Here is a 26,902-nt window from a genome sequence, read left to right on the forward strand (position 1 = left end):
CATTTTACTTAGGATTATAGAGAAAGGGAAGGTAAATCATGTCTCCTGAACCAGAGAAATCCTTTACCTGGGTAGATTTGGTAAATTAAGGTAAATATTAAATAGTCTATTAGAAAACAACCTGGAAGTCTAGCAGACAAGAAAAAAAATCCAAGTTTAAATTACATTTGATGTTCTAAAATCATGGACTTTATTAGGGTTACTGTCTGCTCTTATCAGATGGGATCCATAAGTTAGTAGAAACAGTCATTAGTTTACTAATGCAATTTGTAATGATAGAAGTGGCAAGTGTAATAGAGAAATAAACCTTGGAAGCATTGCCACTGAGTCGGACTTCCATCGTTCTCACCAGGTAACCCCACCCCAATTTCTCCCACATGCCCGCTACCTGGTCCATCACCAGCATTCTGATACTACTTGGAATACAAATAGGCCTGATGGGAATAATCTGAGAAGGCCATTTCTTGTTTTTTAAAATGCCCTAGTAGAAACTTATTTTGACAACAAAATAATTGATTAGATAAAAAGATTTTGATTCAAAATCACTGTGAAAGGTTCTTAGACCACTGGAAGGGTGGTACGGTGTGTGGGGCGTGGCATGGCAGGGCTGCCTGAGGAGAATGATAGGGAGCTGCTGTGGGAAAAGTAAAGCACAGGAAAGTATCCCAAATGGTATGCCCATGAATTTGGTGGGTGGTCAACAAACATTTTTTTCTACTTTCCTAGTTTGGTGAAGACTCAACCTATTGGTCACATACATTTCTTCTCTCAAATAATAATATCATTAACTCAGGATGAGACACAGCACCATAAGAAGCTTCTTTCCCTCTTTTTAAGGACTTTTCAGAATTTTTTTTGTCTCATTTTGAACTCCTTTATGATAGAAGAGCAGTTTCTATCTGAACAGGATCCACTAGATGTTTTCTAGTGGCTGGCCCAATGTCTCAAACATTTTTCTGTCTTGTCTTGCCTAATAATGCAATCTCTGTGTGTGCCATATAGAGAATTATTATGTTATTAGTAAAAACTTATATTTTATTTTTAGTAAATTAATGTTTAATTATATAGAATTATTTATTTTAATAAATAAATATTTTATTACATTAACATGTATTTATCTAAATTTATAAATAAACATATTTTATAAATAAACATTTTAAATAAAGATGGTAATTTAAATCAGCTACAGTCATTATGAGAGTTTGGATACAGGTTGGTTTTTGGAAAAGAAGACTGCATAGACAAAAATAACAAGAGAACAAATTGTTAATTGCATTAAAATGTTCTTCTAGGTTATGGAGCTCAGCTAGTCAGATTTTTATTGGTAAGGTCTGAAATAAGAGACTAAGTTCAAATAGTCAATTGAAAGGTGGGCAATGAGGGAATAGGATCCTTCTAGTATTGTGAGACCTGAAACCCAGGAATTAGGGGACCCCAGAGACTATATTGAAGACCTTTTGGTTTCTCTATCTTACCCTTTTCATTAAAAATGTAATACTTATGAAACCAAAAAAGGTGCAAAGCTTCTTTTGTATTCAGCAATTCCTGGTGTATCAATTTAATAGATTGTTACTGTTGGGAGGTCTACATGAGAAGCCCCTGTAACATTTTTATTAAATACTCCTCATAAATGAATAATCATCCATTAAGTGCAGGCAACACATGGCAGTAATATGCAAGAAAACGCTTGTTTAGAAATTAGGAAGGATAAAATCAGACCAATTTAGAAGGGAACAGATATTCAAACGAGCAGCAGCAAGTCAGCAGCAACAGAAAAGAAAGTACATTGTCAGCTGGGTTCGGCACACAGATCTGAGGCTGCAACATGGCAAATCCAGGGCAAGGGTAGGATGCTGTCGACCACACAAACCACATTCAGGAAGAAAGCCCACTAACTTCAAAAACATTCTCACTAGATTACTGCCTTTTCCTCCTTTCAACGATTGTCCTTACATGTAGATTGTTAATAAATTTCCTTCATTTTGAATTAGTTAATTCACTTTTTTTTTCTTTTAAAAAGAGTAATTTGTCATAATCTGAGATGTCACTTGAGATCATCCTCACCTGTAGGTATTGTTTTCTTTGCTACTCTGCCAAGTGGTTTAAACAGAGAACCACCAGTTTCTCAGCTGAGAGAGAATTTGCCTTAAATAATAATTGATTCATTGAATGGGCACAGACCTAGGGATATTTCAGAGGGCATTGTTTTCAGTTCCATTTCCTCTCTCAAGGGACTGATCAGACAGATGGGGGTCAATTCAAATATAGCAAAGACTCTCCTTTTTGTTGCTTTGAATACATCACGCTATTCAATTTGAGGAAAATGACTGCGGTTTTACTTTGAACAACAATATAAACAAAACTGATTCACCTTCAGTGATGACATACAGAATTATGTGACAGTCAAGGCTTACTGACATGCCTCACCCTCTAAGGAAACTGTGATTATCCATTTTTATGTATCAGCATATACTGACCAATGTAACTTATGGTCCAGGGACTTAGTGCAAATTCAGTCTTAAAAACCATGTGCTTAAAAATTGTTTCCTTACAGTTTTCTTATTCTTCAATATCTCTTTGCTACTAACCTCTGTGGTGATTTCTGGCTAATCTCCAGACCCTGCACACATACACACACATTTTAAAAATTTAGTCCTACTTGTTGAGATTCTTATATTAATTTAGTCTGTTATGGAAAAGTGCTCTAATAATCCTAAACTATGTTCTTGACACTTATAGGACCAGACACTTCCAACCAGTAAAATGAATTCATCTGCCTCATTCACACTAGGCTATCATAAATTTGATGAGAAGCCAACCTGGCCACCTGGCCTTGGCAACAATTTCTCCAAACATGTGTAAGGTAAAAATGTTGAGAGTTCTTACCGGGCTGCGCCTCTGTGATCAGCAAAAAGGAAGAGAGAACAGACACCTAGTCAGAGAATGATGGATCAGTCAACAGGCTTGGGTAACAGAAGTCTTCATAAACAGCTAACCAAACATGCACTCCCAGGCCAAAGGAAGACAAGCAGTCATGCTGTTTGTGGCTCATTTAAAACATAAGGAAGTTTTGGAGAACTCTAAAGAGAATCTGTCCATTGTATAATATAGCTTTGTTTATGGGGATGTACTTATTTCAAGTTATGTGTACACAAGAACAAGGTGGAAATATACAAGAAATTTTGTTATCTTGGCATGAGATTTTCTCCAGAGTATTTGGCAGGGGTGGGGGGTGGGTTAGAGAATAGGTAGTACAGGGAAAGCTGATTCCCCACAAAACGGTGTTAGCAACTATCATAGGCATAATGCATTTCCCACATAACTAGGGCCTAAATTGGAGCCTCCAAAAATCAGAGACAAGGATTAGAGAGACCTCCATGGATATCTAATCCAGCTTCCTTTTTGATGTAAAGGGGAAAGTGAGGCTGAGACACACAGCCAGCAAATGGGTAGAATCAGAGATAGAATTTAGATCTATAAACTTCCATTATCATGTTCTTTCTATGGCACTGAGTGTGACATTGTTGGAGGACTCCTAAAAAGCAAAGAGTGCTTGTGGCTAATGTTCAGGAATGGTTACTTCTCAGAGGTTTTGTTGGTAGCCAGGAATTTAGATATATTTAGAAATACTGCAAAATGAAACGTAGATTATAGCCATCCAGAGGCAGAAACCTAAATTCAAGAAATTTTATTAATTATAAGATTATAGAGAACACTTTTCAAAATAATTTCAATATGTTAATCCACCCAAATTAAGTCATATTTTGTTTTCTAGTAAATTGAAAACCTAAATTTTAATCAATAGTTCTTATGTTTTTTTCTAGTAAAAGACAACCTCATAAGATAGCATTTTGGAAACTATTTGCAAAATGCCTTTGTCAAGGAACAGTTGTTCAAATCCAAGTAGTCACAAGTTCATTAACCAGAATCCAGAAGACCTGCGAGAAGCTGTGGAAATATCAGACCCAGAAAGCCTCAAGGTTCATTGTTAAGAGCTATCTGAAACCTTCAAAGGAAAAAAACCTCCAGAAGTCAAATTGAAGGACTTTATATATGTTAATTATCACCATTAAGGAGCATAAATGAACTGCAGACACTGCTGAACGACTTGGACAGTAAAATCATTATCGGCCAAGAAGGGAGGGTCTTTGCTTGTTGAACGTTTTCTTTTACTGTTTCTTCTGTCATTTCCCATGATCTTTGAAGCCTTTCGTGACCTTTGAAGGCTTTAGTGTTCTAACTTTGTTCTACCAATAGATTTGCTTCAAAGGTGGAAGGAAAGTCATTCAGTACCTGGTCTTGATGTATTCTATAAGCTGAACACGCTAATGGTAGTGTTGAAACTCAAATGTGCGTAGGGCAAGGAGCTGGGGTGCTATGTGTAAGGGCACGTGTTTCACGAAGCTTTGGTGAACTACCCACTACTCAGGTGCACCCATGCCTGCTGTGCAAGAATGTGGGCCTAGTACTGCCGAATCTGCAGAGTTGTTGAATGAAAATGCACAACAGACGTATATATTTAATTCAAATGTTCTAATTTTCAAATGCAGAGTAAAATTGTTTTTAACTGCACAACTAAACAAAACACTTATCCAGTGCTCAGAAGCTGCAGGTGGCCAATTTGTCTCTGATTACAGGCATCTGTATCACATAAAATAAGCACTCAGTCAATCACATCTGCTGTTTTTATTACTTCACATGATTATTCAAACAGGGACTTTGCAATTGGTCTATTTGTTTTTCTGAACAAAATTCTTGCATTCCTAATTAAACATTAATTGTTCAACTCCTAGATTTTTCTTGATCTTCTGATAAATTTGGGAGGTTTTGAAAAACATTTTATTTTCCCTCTACTTTTATATTGGTATTCACCTCAGAGATAACTACTCTTTGTATTTTGAGGCTGCTAAGATACTACTAAGTTATGATGTGATCTCTAGAATAAAGATGTTTGGTTGTATTTGTACATGTTATACTTGTAAAATTTATATAATTTGCAACATGTATATGACTCCCTACAGAAAATACTTGAGCTTATGTCCTTGCCATTGCCACAGTGTCCGTACTCCACACCAGGCTTGTTTTGTTCTTTTTTTGCACAAAAGAATATAAATTCTGTTAACTAGGATGGTTTAGTCTAAGCCAATGCAGGTCAGTGTTTTAAGATACTTATTAAAAAAAAAAAGTAAATATAATCTGTCTTGCTCATCAAAGTCACTAAATAACTAGTCTCAGGTTTCAAAACTTTTAAGACATCCTCATTTGCTAAATTCAGTGCCATGTGGAAACAGAAAAATGCTTGAAAATCATAAAGCACCAAACAAGTATTAGTTTTACATTATCTAGTCATAGCACATTTAGTGGTACATGTTAGAAAATTTCCTAGGAAAGAATTGGTATATATGATTATTATGTTTATTGTTTTAATCCTAGCCAATATTACTATTTGTTTTTAAAGCTTTAGGGTGAAGACAAACTATCTGGCAAGCATCTATTTGCTGCCCTCCCATTGTAGGTGTTTGTCTATATTTAAATTTGTTTCTATTATATATATTTAAATTATATCTATTACAAGTCAGATTACAATGGATACCTATCATGTCCAGTAGGATTTGGTTGAGATGATCTTCTGAAACTCCATTTGGCAAGAGAAACAAATAGATCACTAAAACGAGATATCACGAGTTGACTAGATTAAGCAATCAAAAGGATGACATTTCCAAAGGAAAAAATGAGGCAAGGGACTAGGAGGAGGACTCATCCTACAAGACATACACTTCAATATCTGAAGTGGCCAAATTTGGATGATTCAGAGGAAGATTTAGGGTCAAAGAGAATAAGTGAAATAGGCAAAGTACAAAGAAAAGTTACCGAAGTGCACCAATAATATCGTATGCCACATATTTGACTCAATTATTCAGAAGTGGGTCATTTAGTTTAGTAATAATAATACTACTAATAACAGGTGCTGATTTTATTTTGGGTAACTAAAACATTGGGTCCATATTCTGATAAAGTAATATTTTGATCCCATTTTTTGTTCCTCCTCCCTCCTTATCACATGGACTTGTAAGTGCGTATCCTGTACGTGGTACAGATAATGCCAGATTTGGGTCAATGCAGGATGAGAGGATACTGCATCCACTTAGGTGAGTTCAATGTCAATGAACCACTTCTGGTACTTGTTAACATGGAAACACAGTATTTTTGTATTTTCCAGTGGCAAGGTCATCTGTGTCAGCCACCCATCAGCATCCTGGGAACATGTTCCCAATAAGCCAGGCAGCCAAGAAGAGAATGTTGAATTATTTTTCTTTTTTGAGTAATATAATTCTCAGAATTAGTCTTGTTTTAATGTTGTCCTAATTTTTTTTTTTTTAATGTAGGTACCTCAAATCACATTGGTGCTGCCACTAAAGTTCACCCACTGGTACTATAAAGTAACAGGCACAAGGTGATTTACACTTTATAAAGATCCTCTTTTCCTGTCTCAGACAACTCCAGAAGGAGATAGTTTTCATTTTATGGGTTTATGTTATTTTTATATATTTATTTTCCTATTAGGTAGCTTCTTCTGAAATGCTTATTCTAGCCATTTGCCCATTTTTCTTTCTTTTTTTAAACATGTTTAATAGAATTTGTTGTGTGATATTGGTAATAAGACCATACAGGTTTCAAGAGAATGGCTCTATATAACACGTCATCTGCATCTGTATAATGCGCTCATCACCCAAAGCCACGACTTTTTCTGCCACCATTTATCACGCTTTTGCCCTCTTCCACCTCATGCAGCCTTTCCCTTTGGCAATCATCATATAGAGATATTTTTGTGATTAACTGAAAAAAAGTAAGTTCCCTTCCCTTTCCTTTCCTTTTTTAAAATCCTTATCCAAGGATATTTTTCCATTTATCTCAGATAGAGTGGGAGGAAAGGAGAGAGAGGGAGGGAGAGAGAAAGAAACATCGATGTGAGAGTCACCTCCCTCATGACCCCGACCAGGGCTGGGGACAAACCGCAACCAAGGTATGTGCCCTTGACTAGAATCAAACCTGCGACTCTTTGGTCCATGGGCTGACACTCCAACCACTGAGCCAAACCGCTCAGGGCGTAAGTTCCCTTTTCTAGGCCAGCTTCACAAACATTCATTCAGGATGGATGCTATCATGTTGTACATTAAAAAAATTTGCCCAGTTCATGGTACATACATGTGGCTTGACTAATTCAAGTGGAAGCTGCAATAAACAAAACTCAAAACCTAAAATATTTGTTCATATGCCCATGATTGAGGCAGACGTGAATCTTTGCAAAATTACTCTGTGGCTCTTTACAACCAGCTGGTAAAACCACTTAGCAACCAACTTCCTTTTTTCCCCATAGACATTGTTAGACCTTGCCCTGGTTCACAAAGATTTGTTTTTAAAATTCAAAATCTTGTTTAGGTGTTAAACACAGTCAACCATTAAATATGCAGATGATAAAAATAAACAGAATAAATAATGTTTGACCAAAATGTAGAAAGGAATTATTTCTTACCGGACTTTTCCTCTAAAAGCGTAAGCAGGGGGAGAAAAAAGGAGACCATGAAAGAGGTGAAATGTATTTTCAAGAAGCAGCAGCTCAAAGCCCATAATAACCTTACTTAACGCATTCTCTCCAAGGCACTGCTCTTACAAATACTTCCTATGAGTGTCTACAGATCATTCCTCAGCTGCTGGCATCATTTGCAGGGCTGCAGCATACAGCACCCCAAAATATGCCACTTTGACATATTATTTTGAGCTGTAGACCCTTGAAAACAAAAAATGTAGGGAGAGGCTTTCTCTGAACTCCCTTAATCTGGCTAAAGACAAATCCTCCAAAAGAAACTCAATCGTCATTAATCCTCCTTCCCCAGGGAATTTCATCAACCAGGGAGCATTGACTCATCACAAGAGGAGTCCAGAAGCCAACCTCACACCCAGACAAACTCTGTCACGAACCACCCTATGTCCCATCTATTTGTCTAAGGGTCCATTCATCTTTCCTAAAACTAACTTACTCTCTCCCAAGAGGGTTACATTCCCTCCCATTTCTTTGTAAAAATGATATTCAATCCTGAATTCTAAAGCCACTTCTTGGAGTTACTCATTTTTCCTGGACGTCTTCCACGCATACATAAAGTTTGCATATTAATAAATTTCTGTGTCGTTTTCTCTTGTTAATCTGTCTTTTTGTTACAGGTCTCGCTGAAAACCTAAGATGGATAGAGGTGAAGTTTTGCCTCCTCTACAAGTTCAACCTATAGAGGGCATAGGTGTGGAGTCCATTGGAGGACATTCTAAGCTCTCCTTTGAATGATTTACTTTTATCAAACAGATTTGTGCCTTGAAAATAGAAAAGTATGCTTTGTAATACTGAAGGAGTTGAAAAGTGTCTTTAATGTTTTATAGCAAGGCATGATCATGAAACAAAAGCATAAAATTTTCCAGAAATTCCAGTCTTGTCAGGGAACCCAGTACTTACCATCTTCTCCCAAAATACCCTGGCTACAAGGATCAGTGCTTTCATTGCATCTTTCAGTTCCTTCCATTCCCCATAGACAAATGCAAAAAGTTTCCTGGTGAGTGGTCTCTGGTTTCTGGGAATGCTCTTTCATTCCCTCAGTAACCGTCTTAAGTGAAGCCTTCATTTCTTGAAGTACTCCATGGACTTTCTATATGTGCTTCCTAACCTATGGTCCCCATGTCCAGCTTCATTTCCTAAATCCACCCTTTTGCACTATCCTCAGAATTATTTCCAAAAAAAAAGTGAAGTTAATATATTACTCCAGTCTTCATAAACCTATTATTCAGAAAATAGAATGTAAGCTTCGTTCTGTACCTTCACATCCTCATCTCCCACTGTTATCTGTATAAAACCTACACGTAACTGCAGACTCTCCTGAACCTCCTGACGGGAGGTAGACTCAGGCACTGGCTTGCCTCTGCTCAAGCTGCTTCTTCGGCCTTCTGTGCCTTCTCCCTCTTCTTCAATTACAAGCTTACTCATTTTTCAAGGCCAGTTACACTTCTTCCCTGAGGCCTTCCCCAAGCTTCCTGGTCAGAATAAATTCTTTCCATCTCTTTATTTTATAAAACAGCACATTCCTTTTGTTCAAAGTAATAAGCCCATATTGAAGGGCTTTTTATTTGCCTGGTTAACTGCCTCACAGAAAACAAATGTACACATTGCAAGTATATATTTTGTAGTTCATATTTTGTTCTGTATTATTTAGGTACTCCCAATCCATTTTTAGCTCACAGTAATGGTTATGAATGGACTCTCTCTAGCCCCAAGCATAGTGTTAGACACACAGTAGGCATACGTTTATGCCCTTTTTGGGGTCATTAAAAACTATGTTTGAAGCACAGTGTCTTTTAAAATACAGAAAGATGCACTGCTATCTGAAATAAAGCTGGACTGTACATGGACCAAGAGATGTGGCCCCAGTTGTAATGGTTCCTTCACCAGCTCCCGTAAATGTTTTACTTAGCTCCTACTTAACTGTTGATCTCTCTGCTAACACAGGTTACAAAGGCTCCAAGGAGGTGGCACAGCTTGGCATAAACATTAATGTAGAACTATGTGATCAGATCTCCAGGGTGAAATTTTCTCCTGCAGCAAAACCTCATGCTTTAGAAGTACTGAGGGTCAAGATAGGGGCCACATCCTTGGTGCTGCTTTCAGATCCAGACCCTTGGTAAGGAGCACAAAGAAATGAAAATTATTATGGTCCAGTTTCATAATGTACAGACCAAAAGAATTTTGGGGTTACAATCAAATAGCTTTAAAGGGATTGTCTTGCTTGAGGGAACAGCATGAGCTTTTATATATTCAAATGAGTTTAACGCCTAGTATTTGAATGCCTTTGAGCAAGTCACACTGTGCCTCAATTCCATAATTTGTAAAGCAGTGATGATTGCTACTTTGTTGAATTATGGGGGGTTAAAAAAGAGGGTGACATTGACAACTAACATTTATTGAGAATTTACTATTATTGTTTTACTTTATGTGGTTGGTATCATTACTATATCTAATTTACCAATGAGGAAAAGAAGGCTCAGATAGGTTCCTAGGTCACATGGTTACAAAGGAGTGGGTGTGGGACTCAATCCCAGGTTGTCTAACTCCAGAGGGCCTGGTCAAAGGTGGCCTCAGGGAACAGCCAATGTTCCCTAAATAGATTAAACTCACTCTCAGGGCCTTATCAGTATTGGGATCTAAAAACAATAGAGTTAAAAACTCACAGATCAGAGAGCTTGAAAAATAATCTTGGATCTTTCCAATGGAAAGAGTTAAATAGATCATGCTTGGCTATCATAGCAGGTCTCAAAGAATGAGCTTTTCAGAGACTGAGTTTGTGTTTCTAGGTATGCTTTCAGATCTTGGAATTAAGGTAAAGTTCTCAGCCTTTTTCTAGAATTAAATGCATTTTATTTCATTAGAATCAGAGTAACAAGCATAAATACACAAATGATAGAGCACCTCTCTTTCCTCCCCACACCTTTCCATTCCAGGCTACATGATGATTAAATTATCTTTATTTAATGTTATTTTGCTTTAATTGTTAACAGCTATCAATACCAAGAAGCTATAACCTCTTGGCTTAAGAGTTTCTTCAGAATGTTAAACAAAAAAACAAATAAAAGACATGGCAAGATAATTCTCCTTTTAAAAATTAGCTAATAGCATCAAAGTTGATTTTAAATTATGGAACAGATAATATGAGCACTGGCAGAAGATATATACCCCCATGTGCACTAGTTCTTAGAAACAGAGTAAGGAAATTTTTGGATTGGATGAACACATACCTAATATATAACCACGGAATCATCTGTAATCATTCCCCACCCTATGGCCTGAGAAAATGTAATTATCTAATTTGTAAACCTTGTTGAAAGGCGGCTCACCCTTATAATCAACAGCTTTCCAAGGAACACATAGACCCCTGCTCTCTGCAGGTGGAGAATCTTTTTCTGGCTCAACTACCCAAAATCACTTTCGAATGCAAGTAGTCATTCAAGTTAGGTCTTGTTGAAGCCTACATTTCTGTATGAGGGGCTAGAAATCTGCAACATTTAAAACTGAATTCTGTTTAAGACCCAGAGCCAAAGCTAACAGAGGTGAATGAAGAAAATATATACCAGAGTTTCAACGATCCTACGATAGAAGTTTTGTGCTCTAAATACATTTTTGCCTCTGAACAAGGAACTGAGTTGCCATGGGAATTTTTGGTATCCAGCTTTACAGAATGGAATCAAGAAACAAAAAGCCAGGTCTAATGTATAAGCCTTTTAAGAGTTTGCAATTGTTTAGCCTTAATAATAGGATGGCTGTATTTTAAATCTTTATATTTTAATTAATGACATTTATTATAAATATAACTACTTCCTATCTGTTATTTATGACTAGTCATAATAAGGAGCAAAATAATTATTTATTTATTAAACCATTAACAGATATTTACTGAGCACCCAATCAAGACCAGAAACTACTCCAGGCATACTAGTGAACAAAACAATAGGAATAATAGACAAAAAAAAGCTCCAATGTGCTTATTTTTTGGAGTATGGGAAGGAGACAGATAATAAATACAATACATATGCAAAGCATTTAATTTTTGAGATAATGAATGCAATATTTAAAAGTAGAGCAAGTACAAAGGTTTGGGAATGCCAATACAGAGTTTTGCAGTTTTAAATAAGGTGGTTAGATAGGCCTCACTGAGAAAGTGACTTGAGCAAACGCCTGAAGTTGAGAGGGAAGCCACAGTGCAGCTATGTGGGGGAAGAGGGCATAGCCAGGGAAGGAAGAAGGGCAGGTGTTAGTCTTGGGGTTAGGGGTGTCCCCACCAGAGGGTATTATGGCTTCACTCTGTTCCAATGCAGCTTATGGCTGTTATTTATAAGGAGTTCTCATGTACAGGTGAAAGATAAAACAGTATCAGACAATGCCTGGATGTGACATATGTTGGCACTTGTCATTACTCTTTGGCAGTATATTTCGATTCCTTATGTTCCATGTTAACAGAATAAACTAAAGACAGGCTTCACATAAGTTAGGAGGTAGAAAGGGAGTTTCAATTTGGCAAAACAGAATGAGACCAGTGCTTTCCTTCCCTCTCTGTCAGTCACTTTAGGACAAGAGGCTCAGACTGGCATGGTCAGCTCTGTACCACTGCTGCACTGGGAGCTGATTCAAACCAATAGTTCCTGAGGTCCATGGGCAGTGAGTGACTGTCCTTTATACAGATATAAGAGACCAAAAAGAAATCTCACCTTAATTCTGTTTAAAAATAAAATTCCCCCCCAGTTGCTGAGGAAACATTTTTCTGACATAATTAATGTGAGTGATTCACACTCTAAGATATTTTTTTTCTGAAACAATTAAAAAGTAAAGTCATTGCTGTAGATTATTTTTGGCACTAAAAAAATTCTTCTTCAAAGGACAAAGAAATAGATACATTTTTATATTGTTGCATTAATTTTTATACTATAATTCATATATTTATAGAAACTACTTAGTATAAAAATAAATATAATAGTATAAGAAATACAATAAAGTATTTACTCTTTACCTTCAGGGTCAAGTGACTGAAATCTAAGACTTTAGATAAAAAAACATAACTTTTGGACTTCCGGTCAAGATGGTGGCGTAGGTAAACGCGGTATCGCGTCCTCCCACAACCACATCAAAATTACAACTAAACTACAGGACAATCATTGTTCAAAATTGCCTGAAATCGAGCTGAATGGAAGTCCTACAACTACAGAATTAAAGCAGCAGCCACATGGAGACTGGTAGGAGGGGTGGAGGCAGACGGGCTAGTCCCACACCCATGTGTGGCAGATAAAAATCAGGAGGATATCTGGCTGGGAAGGTTCTCCCTGAGGACTGAGGGGTCCCCGTCCCACACCAGGCACCCTGCTCAGGGTTCCAGTGCCAGGAAGAGAATCCCCATAACTTCTGGCTGGAAAAACCAGCGGGAACCGAGGCTCAGGTAAGCTGACGGCTGGAGCCCCAGGCAGCTCCTCTTAAAGGGCCCGTGCACAGACTTACCAGACTCACTCCCTCTAGGCTTGGAGGGGAGGCTACTCCAGGGGCGCCAGAGACATACAGGGAAGAACTGAGCTGTTTGGCATTGGAGCAAGGGCTGGAGAGGGGGCTTTCTCTGGGACAAATGTGCTGTCAGAGGCCTTTGTTCCTTTGGTGAGCCCTTCCCTGGGGCGGCAGACAGTCACCATATCTTAGACTCCAGCAACCTGGCTCACACTGGTAGCTCCGCCCTGGTGATTCCCTGAGGCCCCACCCCACCCAACTTTCAGGCCCACCCAAGCTGTTGCCACTTGCTTCACCATAGGATTGGCTTGTTTTGGATCCTGCTTCAGGAGGTCCTAAATTCTTTCAAACAAGCAGCATTTGGTCTTAGGTAGCCTCATACCTCTCGTTAAGTAATATACAGAAACAAACACAGGGAGGCAGCCAAAATGAGGAGACAAAGAAACAGGTCCCAAATGAAAGAACTGAACAAAACCCCAAGAAAAGAACTAAGCGAAATGGAGATAAGCAACCTAACAGATGCTGAGTTCAAAATACTGCTTATAAGGATGCTCAGTGAACTTAGTGAGGGCCTCAAGAGCATAAAAAAGGACCAGTCAGAAGTGATGGAGGCACAGTTAGAAACAAAGGAGGCATTAACTGAAATAAAGAATAATTTACACAGATTCAATAGTAGAGTATGTAAATCCAAGAAGCAAACCATTGATTTCGAATATAAGGAAGCAAAAAACGGCCAATAAGAACAGCAAAAAGAAAAAGGAATTCAAAAAAATGAGGACAGTGTAAGGAGCCTCTGGGACAACTTCAAGCGTGCCAACATTCGCATCTTGGGGGTGCCCGAAGGAGAAGAGAGAGAACAAGAAATCGAAAACCTGTTTGAAACAATAATGGCAGAAAACTTTCCTAACTTGGTGAAGGAAACAGACATACAAGTCCAGGAAACACAGAGAGTCCCAAACAAGATGAACCCCAAGAGGCCCACACCAAGACACATCAGCATCATCAAAATGCAAAAGGTTCAAGACAAAGAGAGAATCTTAAAAGCAGCAAGAGAAAGGCAGCTAGTTACCTACAAGGGAGTTCCCATAAGGCTGTCAGCTGATTTCTCAAAAGAAACTTTGCAGGCCAGAAGGGAGTGGCAAGAAATATTCACAGTGATGAAAACCAAGAACCTACAACCAAGATTACTCTATCCTGCAAAGCTGTCATTTAGAATCGATGGCCATATAAAGAGTTTCCCAGACAAGAAAAAGTTAAAGGAGTTCATCACCACCAAACCGTTATTATATGAAATGATGAAGGGTCTTTTTGAAGAAATAGATAAAATATATGAACAAACAAAATGGCAATGAATACATATCTATCGACAATGGAATCTACAAACAAAATGAACAGGCAGAACAGAAACATTCTCATAGATACAGAGAACATTTTGTTGGTTGCCAGATGGGAGGGGGGTTCGGGGAATGGGTGAAAAAGGTGAAAGGATTAAGAAGTACAAATTCATTGCTAGAATGACAAACCTCAGAGGGAAAGGGGTTGGGGGGTGGAAAGAAATAAACCAAAGAACTTATATGCATAACCAATGGACACAGACAATAGTATGGGAAAAGGTGGGAGGGGGGCGGGACAGGGGAGGAGGGGGTCAATGGGGAAAAAAAGGAGGAACATCTGTAATTCATACAACAATAAAGATAAAAAAAAAACAATTTTGGGGGGAGAGAATTATGACAGAAAGCTAGCACCAACAGAAAAAAAGAATACATTAATAAAGGTTAAAAAAAATCCTATAAACTACAAAAGAAGAAACAGTTATTGTTCATAGTTTTTCATCAATCCAATAATGGAGAAAGAATTGAAGGGAAAAAGATCAAAGAAATTCAGAACCATAAAATTGCTCTCTTTATAAAATAATGGGAGGAATATAAGTTGCATCATATTACAGCGAAACACCAAGTTCCATACAATTTCCCACAGTGAAGAGCATCCATTCATCCAACCAACCAACAAGTATTTTCTAAGGACATACTACATGTCACTCAGTGTAGTAGGCTCTTGAGAAAAGGCCATATTAAAGAAGGAGCAAGAACTTATAACTTCTGGGTGAAGAACTGTCATAAATTCGCATTTCTTGAATTGTTCACAAATGTTGCTTATGTTACCAACTTATTTTCCCAGTCGAATGCTCCTTAGCAGAGCTTATTCTACCCTGATTATGGCCATTCGCTAATAAAAAATAATTTTATATTTTAAACTTTGTACCAGTAGGCCTAACACAACCAAAGAGAAGACCTTAAAGATCTTTCTTTTCTTTCCTTCCTTCCTTTTCTTTCTTCTCTTCCCTTCCCCTCCCTTCCTCCCTCCCTCCCTCCCTCCCTCCCTCCCTCCCTCCCTCCCTCCCTTCCTTCCTTCCTTCCTTCCTTCCTTCCTTCCTTCCTTCCTTCCTTCCTTCCTTCCTTCCTCTTTCTATTGTCTGTCTATCTATCTATCTATCTATCTATCTATCTATCTATCTATCTATATCTGTCTATTATAGATATAATTAGTCTTTTTCCTATTATAATTAGCGTTGTAATTAAAATCACATAATTCTTAAATTTGCTATGTCTGGTGATTGAGGATAGCCTAACATTTATATTTCAATATTGTGGGTGTATTGTCTCATTCAACTGGATTTGAAATTGAGAGTTTGGAATCTCTAAACTGCTGATCATGTTTCTGGAACCCTCAACCAGAGCAGGTTGTCTGAGACAGCAGATCATAAAGAATCTGGACTTATGCCCTGGCCGGTTTGGCTCAGCAGTTGGAGTGTCGGCCTGTGGACCAGAGAGTCCCAGGTTTGGCCCCCGCTAGGGGCACGTACAAAAAAAAAAAAAAAAAAGAATCTGGACTTATGCAAGGAAATTCTCTTATACCTCACAAAGGGAAGAAAAATACCATGTACTCAGAGGGTACAACCAATATTAATTAGAGAAATAATGACAAAGGCAATCCAGAATGAATTCTGGCAATTCTGCCATTTTCAAGGAGATCAAAACATACCAACTCAGGGATTTCTTCTTACCAGAGAATGATGGGCATGGAGAGTTTGGGGGGGGGGGGGGGACGAGAAATAAAAGCAACAGAGAATTCCCCAGAAAACAATTAGTAATGAAGGAAAGAACCAACACATATCAGATATGAAACAAATGCCCATGGCTTATTATAATGTAGGAAGGAAAACAGCACATTTTGAAAAAGTTATGTCCCACCCATTACCCCATCTATCTTTCTCTATAAGGCCTGGAAACAGAGTTACATCTCATATACCAACTCTGGATGACTTTGGTCAGGCTGCCTGCAACTAAGTCTAGAGGCTTCTCAGACTACATCTGGGATCTGATGTAGTTGCAATGTCTGCTGAGGGTTTGGAGGGAGGTGGCAGCTTATATGCCTCATGACTGATGTTCCTGGTCTACACCCAACTCAAATTATGTTTGCCCTGTGAAGCTCCCCTTGAGTAGCAGAACCCAAGCTGAGCCTCTTCCCTCCAACTCTCTGCACTTGAGGCCTGGGCTGAGCACTCAGCATCAAAATGTGTACCATCTTTAGCTTCCCCTTGTACCCTAAAGCGTTTCTACCAGGAGCAAAGCCAGTATGTAGGAAATTGGAGCTCTCCTCCTCCCAATGACTTCTTGTTTTTACTGAACTCAATGGGGTGCTGAACCTTCTGCCAGAGTGAGGAAAGGAAAGGGGGTGGTGTTACCAAGCAGTAGCAAATTCATGGATTTTACTCTCTGGCAGGCTAATTTGGGGGTGGGATGGTGGGTGGGCCACCTGGAATAGGCAAAAAGCACCAGACTGTCTCCAATTCAAAGCTGTCCCCCCCCCCCCATATTTTTTGATTAAGTAACTCCATTTTTCACTGCAAAGCTCTAGGAATAAGATTAAACTAATTGCTCCTTCATAACTCATGTCAAATTCATTCCTCATATCACTGAATTTTATAGGGGATGGGAGGAAGCACTAGCAATATACTAGGAGAGATCGACTCCTACTCTCACATTATTTCTATCAGCCCTCTTCTGGACTTTGCACAAGACCTCCCTTGATATTTTTGTCTTTCTGCCTCCCACAAGTCTCTTAACTTAAGGAAAAGGAAAGCAGAGCTTAAAAGAGAAATGATACTTAGAGGGCCTGAACTGGGCATTTTACAACATAAACTCATGTCATCTTTACACCAATCCTGAGAAGGTAGATATTCTTGTTCCCACTTTATAGATGTAGGATCTGGGGCTCTAAGTTAAGGAACCTGCCCATGGACACACAGATAATAAGATACAGACTCAAAGGCCTATGTTTCTGTTTTACAATGTGCTTTAAGGAAATGTTCTCTTCCTCGGTCTCCTTGCTGTATCCCCAGCCTGCTCCTAAACCAGAAAGCTTCCCACAGAGACTCTTAGGCTAGAAAACACAGCAGAGTATTAAAGCTGAAAGGATCTTAAAGATAACTGAATCACAGACCCTTAACTTTATAGATGAGAAAACATAATGTTTTTTTTTTTTAATTTTTTTATTAATTAATTTTTGTTACAGATGTTTCTCCTCCCCCCCACTGATTCTCCCCTCCCCCTCCCTCCCTGCCCTGTCTCCAGCTTTGATGTCCATGTCCATTGTTCATGCATATAAGTTCTGTGGTTTATCTCTCCGCCACCACCCCCTCTTCTGGGGATTGTCAGTCTATACCCCACTTCCACGTCTCTGGGACAACCCCATTCCTCAGACTGTTATGTTCATTATATTCCACAAATAAGTGAGATCATATGATACTTATCTTTCTCTTTTTGGCAAGTTTCACTTAGGATGTTACTTTCCAGGTCCCTCCATGTAGTCTCAAAGGATAAGAGATCTTTCTTTCTTACAGCTGTGTAGTACTCCATTGTGTATATGTACCACTGCTTTTTTATCCATTTGTCTACTGGTGGACTTGGGCTGCTTCCAGATCTTAGCTATTGTAAATAGTGCTGCTACAAACATGGGGGTACATATATTCTTTCTGATTGGTGTTTCAGGCTTCTTAGGGTATATTCCGAGAAGTGGGATCACTGGGTCAAATGGAAGTTCAATTTTTAATTTTTTGAGGTAACACCATATTGTTTTCCATAGTGACTGCACCAGTCTGCATTCCCACCAGCAGTGTAATAGAGTCCCCTTTTCTCCACACCCTTGCCAACACTTGTTATTTTATGATTTGTTGATGGCGGCATTCTGACAGGTGTGAGGTGATACCTCATTTTTGTTTTAATTTGCATCTCTCTGATGATTAGTGATGTTGAGCATTTCTTCATATGTCTCTTAGCCATTTGTATGTCCTGTTTGGAGAGGTGTCTACTTAGTTCCTCAGCCTATTTTTTAATTGGGTTCTTTGTCTTCCTTTTGTTGAGTTGTATGAGCACTCTATATATATTGGAACTTAACCCCTTATCTGATATATCATTGGCAATTATGCTCTCCCATACAGAGGGTAGCCTTTCTGTTTTGATGATTTTTTTCCATCCCTGTACTTTCAACTTATGTCTTTTGTTGTGAGGTGGGCTCTTGTAAACAACATAAAGATGAGTCATGCTTTCTTATCCAATCAGCTACTCTGTCTTTTTATGGGAGCATTCAATCCATTTACATTTAAGGTGATTAATAATATGTACTTATTTATTGCCAATTTTGTTTAGTGTGGTTATATTTTTCTTCCCATTTCTCCTGCTAATTACAACAGTCCTTTTAACATTTCTGTCAGTGCTGGTTTGGTGCTAATGTATTCCCTTAGCCTTTTTTTTTTGTCTGAGAAGTTCTTTATTTGACCTTCTATTTTGAATGATAGCCTTCCTGGGTAGAGTAGTGTTGGATTCAGATTCTTGTTTTTCATGACCTTGATTACTTCATGCCATTCCCTTCTGGCCTGTAGTGTTTCTGTTGAGAAGTCAGCTGAGATGAGAGCCTTATGGGGTTTCCTTTGTAGGTAACCTGTTGCTTATCTCTTGCTGCTTTTAGGATTCTCTCTGTCTTGAATTTTTGGCACTTCGATTAGTATGTGTCTTGGTGTGGGCTTGTTTGGGTTCTTCTTACTTGGGGCTCTCTGTGCTTCTTGAACATGAATACCTTCTTCCTTCACCAAATTAGGGAAGTTTTATATCACTATTTCTTTAAATATATTCTCTAACCCTTGCTCATTTTCTTCTTCTTCGGGGACTCCTATGATGCAAATGTTATTACGTTTCCAGTTGTCCCACAGTTCTCTTAAGCTGTTTTCCTGTTTTTTAATTGTTTTTTCCTTTTGGTTTTCTGATTGGTTGATTTTTTCTACCCCATCTTCTAATTCACTGATCTGGTCCTCAGCTTCCTCTAGTCTGCTATTTAGACTTTCCAATGTGTTTTTTATTTCTGATGTCATTCTTCATTTCTTCTTGGTGGTTTTTAATTTCCAACTGGTTGATTTTCAACATTTCTATGTCTTTACTCATGGTGCTCATGTCCTTACACATGCTTTTGAGCTTCCTCAAGATCATGGTTCTGAATTCCAGTTCTGTTAACTTGCTTCACTGCACCTCATTTATCTCATCTTTGGTAGAGGTCTCTTGTTCTTTCATTTGGCCTTTGTTTCTGTTTTTCACCATTTTGGCTATCACAGTGGGCTTTGGAGTCTGCCAAATTTTCCCTGTGGTGTTCTGCTGTTTGTGGCTCCCTCTCCTGGATTTGGATGAAGCAGGGAGGACCCACTTTAAACACTACTGTCAAGTTTTAACTTTTCTGGTTAGAGTTGCTAGCCCAGGGAATGGTAGTTATCCTCTAGCTTTTTTTTTTTTGCTTGGAGGCTATTAGTAGTGGTCACCTGAAGAGCCTTGGTTTCTGAGTTGACTGAAAAACTCCCTGAGGTGTTCAGTGTAAGAGGATTTCCCGAGGGTGGGGCAGATGCTGGTTGTTAATGGGCCTCAATTAGCATTTCAATGGCCACCAGGTGGGGTTGAATCTCCAAGGGAGGGGTCACCGCCTCTCCCCAGGGCCCTGGGAAGGAGTAAGAAGTCCTGAGTGGCTGCACTCAGCAAAAGCTCTGAGAACCCTCCAAATCCTGAGTGTCCCCACACAGTTCCAGTCCAGTCTGCCCTCCCTCTGCTGGAGCCCAAGGTGAGTTGCTGCTGCCAATTTAGCCTCTGTCTGGGCTCTGCATTGTGGAGCCGCCTGGGACTTTAACCCAAGGGCGCTGCTCCCAGTTAAGGGCAGCCGAGGCTGTCGCGGCAGCCGAGGCTGTCGCACCAGCCGAGGGCGTAGCACCCAGCTGAGGTTGCAGGACCCAGCTGAGGTCGCAGGACCGAGCCGAGGCAGCTGTTGGTCCCAGTCAAGGCCACAAGACCCAGTCGAGCGCGTAGCTTCTAGCTGTGGTCACTGATCCCAGCCGAGTGCGTAGCACCTAGCCGAGGTCGCAGGATCCAGCCGAGGGCGTAGCACCCAGCCGAGGTCGCAGGACCCAGCCAAGGCCACAGGACCTAGCTGAGGGTGCAGCTTCCAGCCGACTCCCCTGGTTTCAGCCCAGGCCGCTGCGGGCTGTGGGCTCCCGGCCCCCTCTCACGTCCTCGCAAGCCTACCAGGATTGAGTCAGTGTCCCTGGTTATGTGGTCCTCCAAGCTGCCTTTTGGTTGCCCCTTCCTGACGAATTGTCTTTATTTTCGTTGTAATTCCAGTTTGGTCCTGGGAGATGGTCTGTGTAGCTTCCATTCACTCCGCCACCATTTTTTTTTCTCCCATACTGTGTTTTAACTTGGAACACAAGGAGGCTGTTGCTGGCCTTTTAACCTTCAGCAGCCTCTTGATCTTTATGAGTTGGTTTCTTCTTTAAAATGGGGTGATTATCATCTCTCTGCCTGCTTAATAGTGTGGCTGCTCATTCTATCTTTCTTATCATGATGGCATTTATAAAATGTAAACCATTATTAAAATGAACAATTGATATAAAAAAATGCTTGCTGATTGATTGATAAGGGGAACTGAAATATGAGTCATATAAAGAGGAAAGGTTATTCCTTAATACATAAAGGTTCATGAAGTCTTAACAAGAAACAAGGGAATTCTTATAAACTAGAAATCACATATGACACAGGGGCAATGCAGCCTGATGAACAGGTTAGCTCAGCCTTGCTGTCTTGTCAGGTGGAATGACACAGGAAGTACCACAGAAAGGAGAGTGTGTAGACTGACTGGAAAGAAAGCTTGGTAGGAGCGTCTGAACTGGGATCATGGGCTCTTCAGGCACCCTCAAAGTGACAACCTTCAAAGGATTGTGAGTACTCAGAAATTATATGTAAAATGTTTTAGATGAGCAAATGAGCTTTTCATTTTTCCTCTGGAAAGAGCCAATAGTCAATCAAGTAGTATGATATAGTGGTTAGGGGTTCTGAATTCAAAACTGGACCTCCTGACTTTAAATCTCAGCAGCTTCATTTACTAGTTGTGACACCTTGGTTGAGCTAATTAATCTTATGCTTCAGTTTTCTCATCTGTAAAACCCTATCTCATAGGGTTGTGGTGAAGATAAATGAGTTAATATATGTGAAGCTTGTGACATACAGTCAGTACACTAATTTTCACAGCCGCTTATAGTTAGGGACAACTTCCCAAGGTAAGTGAGTAGTGATTCTTGGCTTGCCAAAGATCAAAAGCAATTCAATCAATGGCAGCACATTAGAAAAGGGTACTGCACCAAGGATTAAGCCATAGCATTTGTCTTCTCATTTTCATGAAAGCTATGGGAGCCACAGGTTTTAAGTTTCCTCATGAACAAAACACAGCCAAAGATATACCAGAGATAGGGCTTCCTGTGGGTTCTAGGAAAAACGAAGATGTCCACATTGGACAGCCTGGGAGGGGTGAGGAAACCAAGAAACTCAGAAATGGAAGCCTGGAAGCCAGAGGTGAGGCTGACCACAAAAGACCATATTTTCAAGCAGGAAATTAAAGTGAAGATAAGCAGTAGTTTGGACCACAAGGGGAATTTCAGCTTCTGTGTGTTGCTAGCAACATTGATATATATTGTTTTCAGATAAATTTCCAGGCAGTGTTGGCAAGAAGGCTGGGCAGTTTCTGATATTAGCTCTCAGTGTCTGCTACATGGAAGGTGCTTACCAAATATTTGGTGAATTAATTTGAAGGAAGGAGGTTGAGAGACTATATAAATTCTCCATGAAATAAATTTAGTGGGTAGGGAAGGGGGAACACACAATATAGGATCCCATTGTGAACATTAGCCTTTAATATAGTTTCCATATTTGTTTAGGGGATTTTGATGTTACTGAAAACAATTTAGGAGTGCTTCTGGAATTATCTCCAAAATCAGTTCTTAGGCATCACAAAAAAAGTTATTAATTTTCCCAGGTTCATCCTGAGGGTAGTTACTGTTCTTGGCTCTAAATGACTTTTGGTTATTTGGTTCTTCTGATTTATCACTATTAATAATATTCTTTAAATTGTGCCCTTAAACTTTGCATATAATTCTAACAATAAGAATAAAATAATCTCTGAATGTAGTATCAGAGTATTTTATATATATCAACTCATTCAATCTTCACAGTAGAACTATGAAGTAGGTATGGCAATTATCTTGATTCATAGATGAAGAAACAAAGGTATAGGTTTTGTAACTTGCCCAAAGCAACCCAGTTAAGAGGCAGAGCTCGGCTGTTTGAGTAATTGTGACATTATTAGAAAAAAGTGTCTATTTCCATCTCCCTCATATTATCTTAAATGGAATTGTATTCAATTACCTGTTGAATTCCCGTTTTGTTTTTGTAAAGCCATATTTCCTATAGCTCAGTCTTACACCATTATTTTATTTATTTATCCCCTTTCAGAAAATAATTTTACTTTTAAGAACAAAGCCATTCTTAGAAGATGTAATGGAGGTTTGCTTCTACCCAGAATGTAGGGTGAATGGCACAAAGGGAAGCAAACAGCAGAAGTACTCATCTCATATCTGTTTCCATCTCCTTCTTTAGGGCAGATGATCCTTAGGTTGTACTCACAGAAAGAGATGGATATCCCAACAACCACCTTGTAAGGCAGGTAGGTGCTTGTTATTCCCATTTTAGACATGAAGCTTCTGAGACTCAAATAGGTTTAAGAAACTTTTCTAAGCAGTACTGTTGGCAAGAGGTTGAGTCAGGTCTATCAGATTCCAACATCTTTCCCACTATATGGCCAGTTTTTCAGCAGATAAATACAAAGTTTCATTTTGTGTTTAACGAAATATCAATCACAAATGTCCAATATGCAAACAAAAACAAAAACACCAACCAAACAAAAAACCAACAAACCAAAAAACCTGACTTGAAAGTAATTCTTCTAAAAGGATGATCACATTTGGTTCAGAATTAAAGTCTATGATAGGCAAGAGAGCCCAAACTCCTTTAACTGCATTCAAGCTTTGACATGGCAGATATATTATAATGCAGGACAGGAAAACACAGAATGCTTTCAGGGCAGGAGATAGAAAACGGGGAAACAAAGCCATTACTCTCAATAAGGGCAAAAAGTTAAATTAAAAAGAAAAAATATATACGATAGTGTGATGGTTAATTTTATTTGCCAGCTTAACTGGCCATGGGTTACTCAAACTAAACATTATTTCTGTGCACGTCTATGAGATTGTTTCCTGATGAGATTAGCATTTGAATTGGTATAGACCCAGTGTGGGTGAGCATTATCCACTCTATTGAGGGCCTGAATAGAACAAAAAGCAGAGAGAAAGGATTCACTTCCTTTTACTATCTCAGAGATGGGACATCTCATCTCCTGTCCTCAGACTGGGATTTACACCACCAGTCACACTGGTTCTCAGGCCTTTGGTCTCAGACTGAATTACACCACCAGTTTTCCTGTGTCTCTTGTTTGCAGACAGCAGACTGTGGGACTGCTAAGACTACATAATTGTGTGAGCCAATTTCTCACAACAAATCTCTTGATTTATGTACACATACATACATATATCCTATTGGTTCTGTTTCTCTGAAAAGCCTTAACATAACTAGCACTGAAGAAATGAACAATTTCAAAGTACAAACTGTGCATCAAGTACTGTTACTAGGCTCTTCCACATGCTCTGTTCATTCAGTCATTTACTGAGTAACTGTGTGAACACCTAATGCATGCCATGTACTGTGCTAAGCTAAGCGTAGGGACAAAAAAGTCAAATAAGATTCCCTGCCAGAGACCGAAAGTAATCTGCACAAAAATTCCATAAGGACTATTATTGTGCTCACTTTATGGGAGAGGAATAGAGGCTCAGAACAATTATGGGGCTTATCTAAGTTTACACAGATAGAAAATGGCAGACCTGGGCCTGGCACCCAGGCCTGTCTGAATCCATACGTTATGCTCTTTCTTTACTGTACAGCTGCTTCCTATTAACCACAGATTCTAGAACAAATTGTTTAAGCAGATGGCCACAAAGCACTTGTAAAAGAAGGTGGTAATCCTAAGTGCCAAAGCAAAGAAACAAACCAAATGGCAAACTAAACCCATCACTCTTTCATGGGATTTCTGGTCTGGCAAAGCTGTAGAAATTCCATGTATCTCAAATTCAGTTTTGTTCTTCACTAGTCTGAACAAAATGGAAATATGTGGTCTGGATGATGGCACAGTTGTGTGAATCATCATATGGTAAACGGGGAGGCTGAAGTGTGTTATCAATAGATGGATGTAAAACTAGATGGTAGTGATATGCCACAGTGCTCTGTTCTTGGCCTGGTGCTATTCATATATTTGTTTACACACACACACACACACACACATTTATTGAATGGCGATGATATATAAAATGCTCTATGCCAAATACACGGGGTTTGTGGGGGCCACCAAAATGTGCCACGTAGATTTCTCCTCAGCAGGGCTTCTCATACCAGCTGTTGAAAGTGATACTAGACGACAGCCTTCAACTATTCACACTTCAGGATCTTCCTCAGCTGCAGAGAGCCACCTGGCCCAAGTCATGCCCCTTCTTAGCCTGCCCACATCAAAGTACTGATTGATGTAACAATAGGACGGTTATTCATTTCAGTCGAACTCAGGTCTAACTCTGAAGGGTCATTCTAGTTCTGGAGTGTGATCATCCCTGTGTGATCAGCTCAGCTTAACTTCTGCCTCTGCCCGTAAGTGTTGAAAACAAGGTCACTCCTTAATAAACATCCTGCACATTAAACTTAAACTTGGATTTGGAATCAATCTGCTTCATGGAAAACCCATTGAGAAAGTGATGGGCTTCATACTTTGTTCATCTTCTAAAGAGCACAGCTACAACCAAGGACAAAAATTAAATGGAGACAGCATTTTGGGTTTAACAATTATCTTTCAACAGTGAAAGAGCCTGCCTCAAAAAGCACTAAACTCTGTGACAAAGAGGTAACACTATATTACTCTTGGAAGAGTCTTTATCAACCAAAATAGTTGGTATTTTAATTAAATTTGTCTGTTCATCCTGCTGTTGGCTAGCATACAGCATATCATCACTGATATTTAGATATTAATGATTAGAAATTTTTAAGAAAACTTCCTAGATTCTGGGGATAATTTGAAGGTAAATGGGAAAATAATTCCATTTCCTTATGAATTTCAAAAGCGACCTGAGATTATTTAAGACATAGTGGCAGAAACTGTAAATGTCTATACCAATATCTAATATCTAACTAAATCATTTGTCTTTTAGTTACAGAACGCTGAATTTTAGCTTGTCACATGCCTATCCAGCCAAAGACTATATTTTCCAGACTTCCGTTCAGCTAATGTGGCCATGTGACTAAATTATGTCCAATGGGATCTGAGTGGTGTAAATGGGTGCAACTTCTGAGTTAAACACTTAAAGAAAACCACTTAACTTTTATTTTCTATGTCCTCCATCCCAAGGCTGTAACATGGAGGTGACTGATGGTGTTAAAGCAGCAGCCTCCTAGAAAAGGTGGAGCAATAATTCTGAAGGTCCCTGGGTTCTTGAATGATCCTTGGAGTAGGACTTTATTACCTATCTGGACTGTCTACCAGCTTTGACATTTACATGGGAGAGAAATGAACCACATATTGTGTTTAAGCCATTACCATTTGGTCTCTGTTAAAGCAGCTATACCAATGTTCTTAAGTTGTACAGATGCCAAGTCAACAACTAAAACCTGGGTGATGTTCAGGTCTTTGCCCTGTCAGCATGGTGTCTTACCAGGAAACTACAACATGATAAGAATATAAATTAACTTCCTTTACCTGTGAGTTTCCCTTAAAATTCTTCAAAAGAAACAGAAGTCAGAAATCCAAAATAAGCTATTGTTATGAATAGCTTACTATTAGGAATTTCTTTTATTTTCACTAGTATAATGATTGATGCTTTTGTAGCATAAGAACCATAGACTAAATGAAATATTCTGACATATCATGAACTGGTATAGGCTCTACTTCTCTTTTTATACCTGAATTAAGTGCAGATATATAAATGTTTTGATCGTTTTGGTGGAAACATATAAAGTTGCACAAATTATTTGCCGTTTTTATTATGGTACTAACTGAATTACAGAAGGTTATTGCTATATATCTGGTTTTATAGATAACGTACTGGAAATATGGGTACATATGGATGATCTAGATGAGAATAAAGATTCTAAAGCTAAGAATATGTTTTCAGTTACAGTGTCCATTTATACTTATGCATATCAAGAAATGTGCTTTCTTTTCCTAAAGTAGCAATAAGAGCTCACTTTCCTGTACTAAATATAAAATGTCACAAATATTTGCAAATCGTATGGCAGAGCCAGGTTCTCACAT

The 26,902-nt window shown here is 38.9% G+C and overlaps 1 protein-coding gene across 16 annotated transcripts in view; it reads right to left on the reverse strand.

Moving 5' to 3' along the window:
• The window catches only part of SGIP1 (SH3GL interacting endocytic adaptor 1), a 211,995-nt gene that overhangs the window by 75,643 nt on the left and 109,450 nt on the right, over window positions 1-26,902 (reverse strand). For all 16 annotated transcript variants that reach the window (XM_036255792.1, XM_036255785.1, XM_036255793.1 and 13 more), the window contains 2 exons: window positions 7,535-7,546; window positions 2,887-2,898 (listed from right to left, as the gene is read on the reverse strand). In XM_036255792.1, coding sequence (XP_036111685.1) covers window positions 2,887-2,898; window positions 7,535-7,546 — 24 coding nt within the window. The remainder of the gene's footprint in view (window positions 1-2,886; window positions 2,899-7,534; window positions 7,547-26,902) is intronic.

This window comes from Molossus molossus, unplaced genomic scaffold, assembly GCF_014108415.1.
Source record: "Molossus molossus isolate mMolMol1 unplaced genomic scaffold, mMolMol1.p scaffold_m16_p_12, whole genome shotgun sequence".
Taxonomy (NCBI): domain Eukaryota; kingdom Metazoa; phylum Chordata; class Mammalia; order Chiroptera; family Molossidae; genus Molossus; species Molossus molossus.